General features: G+C 37.4%; 1 protein-coding gene across 1 annotated transcript in view; it reads left to right on the forward strand.

Annotated features, from left to right (window-relative positions):
• Positions 1 to 287: 287 nt before the first annotated feature.
• Positions 288 to 12,992, forward strand: part of VWA8 (von Willebrand factor A domain containing 8) — a gene marked incomplete at both ends in the record, with an annotated part of 55,944 nt that continues 43,239 nt past the window's right edge. The window contains 4 exons of the mRNA XM_010161094.1: positions 288 to 439; positions 8,592 to 8,700; positions 9,689 to 9,827; positions 11,119 to 11,321. Coding sequence (XP_010159396.1) covers positions 288 to 439; positions 8,592 to 8,700; positions 9,689 to 9,827; positions 11,119 to 11,321 — 603 coding nt within the window. The remainder of the gene's footprint in view (positions 440 to 8,591; positions 8,701 to 9,688; positions 9,828 to 11,118; positions 11,322 to 12,992) is intronic.

A 12,992-nucleotide genomic window follows, 5' to 3' on the forward strand; every position in this document is an offset into this window, starting at 1 on the left:
TGTTATGTGTATAATGAAAGCAATTCTTCAAAACGTGTCTGATGCTGAGTAGTTAAATAATAGTCTCCTGCTGGTTTGTTTAGTTCAGGTTTGCTGTCAAGAACTTCATTCTGACTTGAAGCAGTGTACTTTCTTTGTTCTGGAACCTAAAAGAAAGGTGACTTGAGCACTTGTCTAAGTTGAGCAAAGTTACTGTTATAACGGTTCATTTTGGAAGTATTTAATGATATGCTATTACTTAACAGATACTCAGTAAAAGAAATTCAGGGGTCTCTGTTTCTTCACAGAAATTTCCAACTGAAGGACTGGCGAACGTCGTTCGAAATGTATTTGACTTTGACTCCTACAACAACGAAATGCGTGACATTTTAATCAGCACTTTGCACAAATATGGGATACCTATTGGAGCAAACCCGACCAATGTACAGCTGGCCAAGGAGTAAGAATAACATAAGATATATATATTAAGAAGACAGGTCTCTCATGATCAGTTTCTTATAGTGTGTTATCTTGCTGCTAACTGATTTAAAAATACTGGAATACTTGAAGTCAATCCTCCTCTTGTTCAAGTTTATATTCCTCCACATAAGTTAAAATAACAATATAAAACATGATAGAGTATTTTCTTATTACTAATATTTAATTTTTAATATCTATGTACATATTTATAGCTTGTATGGTAAACAGATATATATTAATAAAGGGAAATACTTGTTTCTTCTCCTGTGTTTTTGATTGAATTGCAACACATTTCTGTTCTGTTATTTATCACCTAAATAGGTAGCAAAAAACCCCAAAAGTTGCCTTCAGTGATAGTGGGATTCTGTCTGTGATATTCACAAAAGGCTCTGCAAAAATAATTCTGCAGAATAGGACAATGCATGTAAGCTCTAAGAACCATTTTTGAATGTGTCTGTATATCACTGCTACTCTTTAATTATGTTACCAGTTGACACGCTACACCACATACTTTTTCAGAGGTTAGAATCAAAGTAGCTTGCTTCTTTTTTAACTAAATTATGAAACAGATTTAAGTAATTCTGCTGCAGTTCCCAGAGAACAGGCTTAAGTAGATCATATTGAAAAGCAATTGTAAAACTTACTCTGGCTTGAACTGTAATAAATAATTTATTTATGGAGAAACAAATATTTCCCTTTCATGAAGAAAGCTTTATGGATATATGGAAAATGGAGTTTTCCATGGGACATATATATATTTTGTATTTGCTAAGGAAGAATGGATTCTTATGCATGATGTCTTGCTATTAGGTGTCCGTGTGGGAGCACCACTATTATCATCTCTGACATCCTACATATAACTATTAAAATAAGATTGGCAGTGTAATGACTGTGGTGTACCTTTTAATTTGGATGACAGAAGAATTACATGCCTGGGGAACCAGTACTTGAGAGAGTACAGTGTCTGTCACATTGACGGTACACACTTGAAGCTCTTGCCATAGTTTCTTTACGAAAAGTCATTTGTAATTTCTGTTTTAAAGAATTACAATTTTTATCATAGTTTTTGAGAAATTTGCACTTCATATACTTTTTAGAAGTATTAGATGTGGGTTTATATGAGTGGATGGGAGAGGACCCTTAGTAGTGAGAAGATCAGAGGTTTAAGAAACCTAAGAGGAAGACTGCTGTAACTGGGGACTGTTCAGTCTAGAAGTGAGAAGGTAGAAGAAAGATCTGACCTTACTGAATTAGGGATAATCACCTGATCATTCTGAATCCATCACTGAGGTTTTATAGGACAGGTTACACCAAGGATGACAGACTTACAAGACCCTCACATGATACTCAGCAAAAACCTGATTGAGTCACTTGACTGGCAGCTATGAGTGCATACTCATAGCCAAGGGGAGGAGAAACTACAGGAGCAGTTCACATGCAGTCGATAAAAGCAACTCTTTCTTAGATCTCACCGTTCAAGATTGGGCCTAGGATGACCACCTGCCTCTGGTGATCCAACAGTCTTGGTCTCAGTATGTCATTTACATCCACCACAGCTGGCGTTTCAGGTTATCCTGCTGTTCCATTCCAAGACAGCCTTGCTGTTAGTCATGATATATAACCTTGTGGAGCTTGTAAGCCACAGGTGGATCACTTTGAATTAAGATACATCTTTCAGGAATGATTTAGGCACAATTGAATCTGCCTTGGAGTAGAAGAACACCCAGATAATCTCTCCAAATCCTTTCCAGCCCATATTGCAAGCTCCCATGATGAACGTATTGAGGTAATTGGGTATGGTGTTTGGACCACTGCAGAAAAGGTACTTCCTGAAGCTGCTATATCTTTAGAACTAGCGTACTGACCTCCTCTATACTGAGAGTGGGATAATGGTGCGTCCATCCTACTTCCTTCAGAAAAGATGCACGTTAATCTAAAACCTTCTTATCTGATTTTTGTCATGATCCATACCTGAAAACCTTCAGAACCTCCCAAAGTAAGCCAGTCTTGTTTCTAAATACCATTGCCATTAGAAAGTCATCTCTAAACACATCCAGCTCACTCAATCTTCCCCCTTTTTCAAGGCCTCTGGTTGTTGTTATTTTTCTTTCATTCTCCCCTGTCCACTTGATTCCTGTCCGTCTTTAAGCATTGTACGTTGGTTTCTGCTGGAGCTGCGTGGAGTAGTAGGAGAGTGTAAAAGTGAGATGTATTTCATGCAGCAGTGCCTTTTAAAGGCCCCAGTGTGTTTGCATTTCTTGCAATGTTTAACTCGTCCAGTTTTCTAAACATGAACCTCCAGATCCTTTCTTCAGAACCCTGCATAGCACCTACGCCGTCTTCATTTTAAGTAATCAACTTCCTTCGTGCTTACACGTTTTCTTACTCTTATTTTTTTCAGATTATTTCTCTGACTTGTCAAGATCACTTTCGATTTTAAGCTTGTTTTCCTGCCTTCTTATAGTCTCTCACAAGTTGGCAATCTGAAGGTTTACTAGGTGTGATTTTTACAGTGTCCAAGTGACAACAGCGTACCCCCACGGAGGTTCACTTCTGTGCTCCGAGTCTTGAGTTGTAAGACTTTTAAGACTTAGAAGCTAGTATAATACACTCCTCAGTGATTCTATTAAGTAAGATGACAACTAGGGTGATAGACCAAACCTATTCTTCCTGAGGATGTTAGTCACATCTGCAGCAAGACTTTCCAAAGCCACCTGGACTTGTTCCTGTGTGATCTACTCTAGGTGATCCTGCTCTGGCAGGGGAGTTGGGTTGGACTGGATGATCTCTAGAGGTCCCTTCCAACCCCTACCACTCTGTGAATCTGTGATAAGAATATAAATCCTGTGCGGTTAAGAAGTTTTGCAATACAGAAGTATTTCCAGGGGATTCTAAGACAGGAAAATCATTATACTGAAATGCTGACTCCTTTAGACAGGTATGGCTTGGTTCAATTTGTGAATCTTCATTTTATTTCACTAAGTTTTGGAGAAGTCTTTCTGTTCACCTATTACTTCATCTTCATCTAAAAGAAAACTGGAATAAATCAGAATTATTTAAACTGCTTCTGAAACATTAATGCTGTAAATACAGGTACAAAAATATGAGAGGCACAAGGAACAAACTATAATACAAGGTCACAGTGGAAGGAACTCTGTGGGTTGTGTCTAGCTGAAATTAGAGGGAAAATTTAACGAACGGTACCAGAGACCTTTAGGGAATTTTAGTTTAGGCTCTGGAGTTAATATACCTAATCTTAGAAGGAAAGATTAGATGATGTCTAATGACCATTTAGAAAAGAATTCTTGCAGTAGTTATTTTTTCAAGAGAGAAATTAATCTGCAGATGGTAATTAATTTATTTCCAAAATTAGTATCTTACGTTAGACCTATAAAATAATGCTTTACTTGGACTTTTGCTTCGTTCAGTTTTGGGGTTTTTTTTCCCCAAATAGAATGTCTATTTTTCAAGGGACTGACATGTTCAGTGTTTGTCAGGTTGTAACATCATGATATTGTCTGTATCCCCTGGATTCACCTGTTCAATAGTTTATAATTTTTATCAGTATTGTGTGTAAAGCAGATGGCTTGTCTGCGATGCTTTGCCAAGTCATAGTGGGTAAAAAGGATAACTCATTGTACTAATTAATTATCTTTCTTTGTGTACCATTACACCTTGCTTTTCCTGTTGATGTCTGTTACGTCACGTTCGTCTGAACTCCCATTAATCTGCCATTTTGTTGCACAGTTCAGACCATTTGCAATTCCTAGGTAAAACAGCATTCAGCTCCTAACTCTGCCATTTATCCTTGATGAAATTGCCATTACATATTTTTCCTCCTGTCGCTGTCTATTTCCAGGTGCTTGTTATGTCATGAATATTCATTTCATGTGAATGGAATTTTTTATACTTAATGTACATACGTACCTTTTAAAAGGTTTCAATTTCTCTTGAGACTGTTTTGTTGTGTTATTTTTTCCCCCAGGTAATTTGGAGTTAATTGTTGGACCTGTCTCATACCCTATGTCTCTTGTGCATCCTATGCATTTCAGGGAATGGGAGGCCTAACAAAAGACAGTTCTGTATGTCTACTGCTTATATATTTAATCCAAAGGTGTTTAAATAAAGTATGGAGATCTGGTTGGGAAGGAATTTTCCTAGTTTTGAACTGTATCTTATTTAAGTCCAAGAAGTTAGGTGGGGTAGAAGTCTCTTCAGCTAAATAATAAGCTGTTGCTGAAGTTCTTGACTGATACAGTCTGTGCCGGCACTGAGCTGGTGTACAAGATCACGTGTTAGGCAGCTTTGTTGCCTGCCATGGTTCATGTCCGCAGCTCTGCTAGTACCATAGTGGCTGGCAGTAGGGCATTGGCATTCAGTGGAACTTCAGTCTCACAGGTTTTCTAGCCACTTCCCATTACGTTTCTGAAAACTAAATAAATGACTTTATAAATCAGGTGCTATTGACTTTTTGAACACTCGCTATTTTGGTTTTGGGTTTGTTTGTTTCTTTCTTTTTCAATAAGCCCTAAATTAATTTATTTTCTAAAATCAAAACTATACAAATTAAAAGAAATGGTGTTCTGTAGGTGTCACTTTGTAAAGTTTTCTGGCAGCAGAAGCCACTAGAGAATTATCTTTTGACAGATTGTCTCCTCTTTGACCTCTGTGTGTGAAGAAAATCAGGCTAAATATTAATTTTCTGTACAATTGCCTCGTCAGCTGGAGGAGTTGGGCAATCACCTTTATAAAACAGAATACCTGCTTATGTAACCATTTCATGGACAGCAGTGATCTTGCAGAAAGCCCGGTTGTAAAATTAAGAGTAAATAAACATTAAAAAACGTTTCTAAATTTTGCTTTAGCAACAGGCTTTGACAAATCTATACTTAAATAACTGATCGGGAATAATTCCTTAGAACTTGCTTTTAAGTCTTGGCTTTCTTACAAGATTACTGCAGTCTGTTGTGCATTTTTTTTCTGTTCTAGAAACCCTTTCCAGCTTTTGAGTAAAGCAATAATCATGGATCACTGTGTGCATCCCAGAGGGAGAGAGAGCAGTGGAGTTTCAGTACCGTTCTTACCCAGCCACTGCACTTTTTACACCCATCAGATCTCTGCTTTGCAGATTTTTGGCCTGTGGTGGCATTTCCAGGGTATTCTGTCTGCCTTTTATCTGAACAGTATTTAGTTAATTAATTTGAAATACAGCCATGTGGCAGGAGTGCCTTGTGAAGCTCTTTACTGGTGCTGTAACTTCAAGTGCTTTTCACAATTTGCTTGTAACTTACAGGTCCTGGGAAAAGAAGATGACTTCCCTCCTTCACTGCAGGTCACACATGATTACTAGAGGAAAACTGTTAAGATGTGTACATGTTTTCAATGTGGGCATGTTGTTCCAGTCCTTCTGCACCCTCACCCTGTCCTGAAAATCATGCAGGAGGCAGATTGGTTATAAGACTTTTAATGCCACCATCTTCAGTACTTTTAGTCTTTCTTAGACCAGATTTATATGAGAGAGCAGTGAGCTGGAGTAAAAAAGAATTGTCAGGCCCTGGAAGAATAAGATCCCTGTAACTCTTGACAAAGAACTCTGTATTATGTATTCTACTTTCTATTTTATTCTTAAATTCTGATCTACCTTTCCCTCCTCTTTGCTGTTCATGATGACTTTGTCTGCTACCTCAGACTAAATCATTCAGAAACACAGAAGAGAAAACCTCAGGAATCTAGGAGAAAGGAGAAATCAATTTTTTGTGGGAGAGGAACTGTTAGCAAAGCAAATCTCCAGAAAGCTGAAAGAGAGTGAACATGTTTTGTTTCTTTGGGAATGCAGTCTGTAATTCTGTTGCTATATAAAGCAGGGTATTTGGTTAGAGCTGGTTATTAACATATGTTTTGTTTTAAAATCTAATAAGTATTCATGAATATTAGTGAACCTGTTGGTTTCTAGGATGTTGTCCATGGAAGTAATGTGTAAGGAATTAAAACCTAAGTCCAAATCCTTGTGGAAGTTGATGTTCCACTGAGCTAACAGGAAACAATTATTGCCGATTATAGGCATATCGGAGATTATGCTACTCAGAGTCACATTGCACAAAAAAATTCTCCAGTTTCTTCTTGCACACAAGACAGTTTTGGCTCAAGACATAACCAACGTTTTGCCAATAAATCATTCTGAAACACAAATGGAAGCTGGAAGCAAAATCCCAGTTCATGGATAAACTTGACATTTAGTCTAGTGACTTGACTGTTTGCCCATTTTCTGACTGCATGAATAAATTTATCTGAGAGTTGTGTATATGTTGAAATAGTGCAACCTGAGTGTTTTTCCTAATGGTGTTGAATGTTGTAATCAACAATATATTGTACTTGCTCTTTTTTTTTTTTTTTTGAGTCTGCTTAGATTTCTCTTCTTAATTTGGGAAGAATCTGACTACACTAGCTAGGTGTAAAGAATGGAAAAATGCAAACTGGAGTAAGAAAGAATGAAAAATAAATCACCCTTCACCTATCAGTATCTATTGATGCTCTTAATTAGGCCACAAACAGGCAGTGAAGACTCTACTGGCTCTTTGACTAAGAGAGGGAGTTCATGAGATCCACTTTCCTCGTTATATGCTGCAGTGACATATTGCTGGATGTTTATCTATAAGCACCAACAATCTATAGCATCTAAACCATTTTATGTTGGCAAAAAGTGTCTTTGGCTATCTGACTGCCTTGGTAGATGCTGCAAATGCAGAATGGCAGTGGAGACTGAGCAACTACCTGCCTGTGAGTCCTGGCTTCTCCTGGTTCCTTGAGCTTTGGTGTCAGTATACCCGTAAGAAATACTAATGCAGCTTTCCTGCAGGAGTTGCAAAGGTTGTAGCATTACTGTTCATTCCCTGACTTCTCTTTTATGTTGTTAGTGGAAAAAATAAAATAAAAATTGAAATTCTCTATGTTTCATATATAGTCCAACTGAGATATTTTTGATTTGGCATCCCTTCTTATTCTGAAAAGAAAATCAAGAAGAAATTAAACAAACCTTTAACATCTAGACGGGCCAGGTTGATTGGCAGGGAGGGGGGAAATAATTGTAACAGTAGGAACGAGCATCGTCAGACAAGACAGAAGAGACCAAGCACAGACTTCTAATAAACAGTCTAAACCAACTTCCTTAAAATAGACTTTGGAGATATTTATAGAAACTGAGAGTAGGAATGTGTTCTATTCTCTTGCCAAGTCCTGTAGCTGTTAAATAATACGCAACGGCATCTAACACAGAATGTAGTTTTGATAGTAGGTCTCTTTAGGAGCAACTGATCCCACATAAAAGAAACCAAAAGTGATGAGTTCATTAGCTTGAAGATATTTATGCCAGTTAACAAAGTCAAACTGCTTTCAGTGGTTCCAAATCACAGGAAAGAAATAAAAATAGTGATGTCCCTACTTTGTTGTCAAATTGCTTTGTCATATGCCAGCGGTTTTTTTCCTGTATAAATGAGCTTTGCTGTGGCCCATATATTTCTCTCCTAAATGAAAGGTACAGAAATGAAGAAATTAGACCAAGGCAAGCAACCGAGGCTTTCGAAGATGTCCATCCTTTCTGTAGGCTGTACTGCCCAGAAGGCAGGGGGATACTCTCACGTCTGTATTCCTTTGCCCTTGGTCATGTGAGCAGTTATAAAATACATGGAAAAAATTTGTTGGAACTATTATTGCATAGTTAACTTGCCCCGGTGTTTACTGTGTTTATTCTGCTGGGTTTTTAAATGAGTGTGCCACTGACAGGAGTTCCTTTAAGTTGTACTGTCACACCCTGCCTGATCTGAATAAAGCAGAGCAAGAGACTATTTGGATGTGTTTCATTATATATCTCAAATAATTCATACCGGAAACGTTTTCCTCCTTCTTTTATGTTGCTGTTTAGGTTGCGACTGTATTAGTATTCCAGAAGACTAAAATTTTTGTGATTTAAAACCAAAAACTTAGAAAAAGTTAAATATTTTAGCAAGAAATAATTTTCTACAGGAGGATCTTCAGATCTGTCTCGTTGGAAAAATGCAGTTGTTTAAATTATTTCTTCCCTATCAATTGCTGGTTAATGAATGCAAAAATTCATTTGTTCCTACATTATTTGACAGACTGCCATTACCAGAGCATAAATTTATGGGCTACTGGAAAGTCGATCAGCCGGGGAATGCACGTCAGAAACTGCTGTGTCCAACAGAAACTCAAAAAATAGATGTAAAGGTTTGTCTTGGTTTTCCCTTTCTTTCTTTAATTCATATAATGCTGGTTTTTGTATATCGGGATGCAAAGAATCTAAAATGCGATTAATGTGGACTTGAAGATCTTAGAGTTTTTTCCAGCCTAAAGATTCTAGAATAAGGAATCTAAGACATGATTAATTTCTTCAAGAAGAATGTGTGCAAAGCATGGTCCTTGCTACCTGCCCTTGGGGATTTTATACTGACTAGAAAAATAAATGGTTCTGAATACCTAGTCTGCGCAATGTAAGATGTGCTTTAATATCAGTAAGCTTATTCAGAAGTTCTTGAAAAGGGGGTTTTATAAGAATATTGAAAATACCATATTGAAAAGAAAATTTGTATCTGGTTTGGATGCTTGGAAGTAGCTATTTTCAGGCTCTAGATCTCAATTTTTGGATAAGATCAGAGAGTGAAGAGAAAGCTGTTTTCTGTTTCTATTTTGCATGCAGCTGAATTCTTCTGGGTCTTCGGCACTGTGAAGTTTGAATGTGAACCTTTGGTACAATTTGGCCTGCAGCTAAATTTTCTAAGTCCTTTTCAGTTTTGAGTTCTTGGCCTAACTTCAGTAATTATTTCTGCAGTGAATAAGGAAAAACCTGAACTGCTGTTGTGATGTAGGGATGAGAGTTAAACTTGGTATAATAAGAAATTGCCACTGAACTTCTTAGAAGCAAAGATACTGTGATTTTTTCCTTGTATGAACTGTGTTTTATCACTACATGACACCTCCTTTGTGCTACTGAGCAGTAATGGTTCCAAAGCAATAAAAGACTGAAGAGGAAAGACGTAATGGTTTCCATACTGTAAAAAAATGGCAGTTTTGACATTCAGAGAGCTTGCAAAATAGCATTTCCTTTTCCCTTTTATGTATTTAGTAATTGGACTATTTCTATTGTTAATAGTATTAAGGATTGAAGAATGGTGAGTAGAATATTTTAGTGAGTCCTCATTGTTGTTATTTGTTTTAGGGCCCTGTATACTTAAATATTCAAGGATTTCCAGTGGAACGACACGAAGCCAGGTCCCTCAGTTTCACAGAGGAACTCGCTTTTTGGACACTTCCTTTGGGTGAAATTAACTTGGTTTGTGACGTCACAGTAACAAAAGGTGCGGTTAGAAAAGCTACTAACTTTTTTGTAATGAACCCCAGTTTTATAAATATGTGAAATATCCTGGAGATGGGGAAGGCCTGAGTTGTTGACTTCGTAAGTATTTACTGATAGCTGGTGGAAGAATGTAAAAGGACAATATGAGCAATTCTGAATATAATTAACAACACAGGTGCATTTACAGTAGTGTGTATTTCTAGGTATGTTTGCAGTGGAGCATAGGAATAATACTAGGAATATAGGAATGGAGGATATAGAGTAGAGGAATGGAGTATAGGCATAATAATTTATGGTTTTCCACTATTTTTTTAGCAGTAGGTGAAATACAAAAATAATCAGCCACTGAAATTGGAGTATAATCTCACTGAGTCACTGTGGTCTTTGTAAGGATATGCATCTTTCTCAAACTAAGAGAAGGATATGTAATTAAAGTAGAACACAGTGACAAAATTGCAAGTCTGAATCGGTTTTTGTGTTCAACATTGTATTACTTCACAAAAACACTTTGTTGATGTTTCCTGTCTCAATTCAGTTTTAATATGAATTTTTTAACTTGCAGAGTGCTGTGCTGTTTTCTCCTGTGCTTATACTGATGAAAGTTCTCTTTCAATAGATCAAGCCTACCTTAGTTACCTATACTTATGTCCCAAAGTGAAATGCATCATTGGGAATATTCATAAACACTTTCAGTGTTCATCATTAAACAAGTCTAAACTTTCTTGTGTATTACAGATAGACTGCTCTTGATCAATACTGGAATGTTGCTTTTTCTGTTTGTAGCCTCAGTTTCAAATACATTAGCAGACTTTTATGGCAGCAAAACGTAAATTAGGTGGCTTTGTATTGATTTCAACAATTGTCTGAAATCAGTCAGGAAGGTGCTCTATGTGAAAAGTTCCATACGAATTTTGCATTCGCCCTATGTTTAGTCATTAAATGCCTGAACTGAAGAGGAGGATGGGATAGTGAAAGAGGGAGAACCAATATTATAAACAAAAACATCTGGACAGATTTTGTATATGCTAACAGCTGGCAGGCGCTGCAGTCATGTCTACATAAATGTGCCTTGGACTACTTGTTTAAAGAGTTAATAGCATTGTGGCAAGATTCTAACTGTTAACATTCCGTTACTATCAAGAGACCCTTCTCTCTCTATTTCCTTGTGTCAGTGGTGATAATTTTTCTGTACATTTTGCTGTATCATCTGCCAAGTTTATGACATCATATATTTCCGGAAGAGCACTGTGCCATGTCAATAGCCTTTCATTAATTTTATTTTCTTATTTCAGAAGAGGAAGCTGAAAATGTTCTTTATGTTGCCACCTGCAATCCTGTTTCTGTGTACTTCATGAATGTTTCTAGTAAGAGTGGGTACTTTGTGGACCTTTATGACCTCTTCCCAAGAACAGTAGGAAATGTCTGGCAACCTTTTGTGACTGTGGCACCACTGGGAAATCCGCTCAAAGGTCAAGTGGTTCTACATGAAGAGGAGGTAAAAAAATATATATATAGCTAAATGTTTAGTGATGAGTAAAGTAGTATCATAAGGGTAAGATCACTGAGGAATCTCTGTAGATTGAAATAGCCTGGACAAGCCTACACCCTTCTGAATGTTCTCTTTTTCAGTGTACTCGAAGCTTGGGATTTCCCTTAAGCTTTAGTTTTTTTTGGAAAGTTTCCTTTTGCACTTATTAGCTGGACGATGTCCTTTTGTGTTACTGAAGCTGAGTTCTACCTGCTTACCTTATTTTTCTTACTGATAGAGGGAGATGGGCCTTCATGGGAGAAAGGGAGAAAGTCAGTTGAGTTCAGGAGCCTTAGTCAAGCAGCACACATTTGCAAAGTACTAAGTAAGCTGTTTTATGCTGTGAACTTAAGTTCTGCTCCAATCTTGTCCCCTTTTTACTTTTTGAGCAGTATGTGAGAGATGTTTTCTGAGTCACAGAGTAAAATGATGCTTGTGTTTGCTTCATTCCACTATTTTTGGTTTGTTTTGTGAATCCTGGTATTTCTCATTCTGTACCATCTGAAGTGCCAAGACTAGAATGAAGGCTATGTAAGCCTTGACATCTAGTGTATCAGCAATGCAAATTTAGAACCACTGACGACTTCAGTGTTGGTTTGACTCAAATCCTTTTTTTAAAGTCAAGTAATGCATATTTTCCACATACTTTCCACTTTCCATTACTATCAGTGAACTGATTGGAACGTTTCCAATGCAAAGCTTCTTTGCCTACGAGCGGGAAGAGGCAAGAGTTGATACAGTGTACAGTGCTGCTGCTGGTCATTTGTTAATATTAATAATAGCTGATTATGTTACCTATCATAGTTGCTTGACACGGGCATCTAATTTGGTCATTCTTTTTGGTCAGGTTTTCCTTTTCCCGTTGTTGTTCTGAATTTCTTCTGCCTGCTTTTTGATAGGTGAGAGATTCCCATCTAGAAAAAACCCAACTCACTGTAGGAATGATTCAAGTAGTTTTCAGTCATTTTATAACTTGTGTCCCTGCAATAATGTTCTTCCAGGAATGTCTGTCAAGTGTCGACGCCACTTTCTGGTCTCAAACACTACAGTTAAACTCCATACCTTATGAGAAGAACCTTTCTACCTTTGCTAGAACGGCCTATGCCTTCTTTAGCTTTGCCTTCGACACTTTCCAATGCCAACTGGAAAAATGCGATTCTGAAGTTACCGGCTCACAGTGACTGCCTCTGCAATTGTCTTGAACAACTACAGCAGTACCATTTGGGCTGTTTTGAGATGCATGTAACAAACTTGCTCGCCTTGAAACAATCCCTGGCCTTTTTTGGCAAACTCAACCCAGGAAACTGTAAAACAGATGGCAGTCTATCTTGTGTCTAAGAATGTTTAGAATGTCTCACACTTTTTAATATAAAGCCTAGCAACATTCTTTGCTTTCTAAGTCTCTGAAGTTCCTGCCGTGAAAATAACTGTCCTGCTAGTTTTGTTTTTAACCAAATCACAGTAGCATCTGGTGTCAACAGTGAAGTTTTTATCAAAGGTTCATCCGTGAAGCTTTAGGTGGTTAACTCTGTGACTGGTTTTGCCTGTTCCTCATGGAATATATTGTTCAGTGGCAGTACATATTAAACTCTGAAATAATTCTTTCTCTGGAGAGACTATGGTAGCTGGGTGCCCCTT

The sequence above is a fragment of the Eurypyga helias genome, unplaced genomic scaffold (genome assembly GCF_000690775.1).
Source record: "Eurypyga helias isolate BGI_N326 unplaced genomic scaffold, ASM69077v1 scaffold5151, whole genome shotgun sequence".
Lineage (NCBI taxonomy): Eukaryota > Metazoa > Chordata > Aves > Eurypygiformes > Eurypygidae > Eurypyga > Eurypyga helias.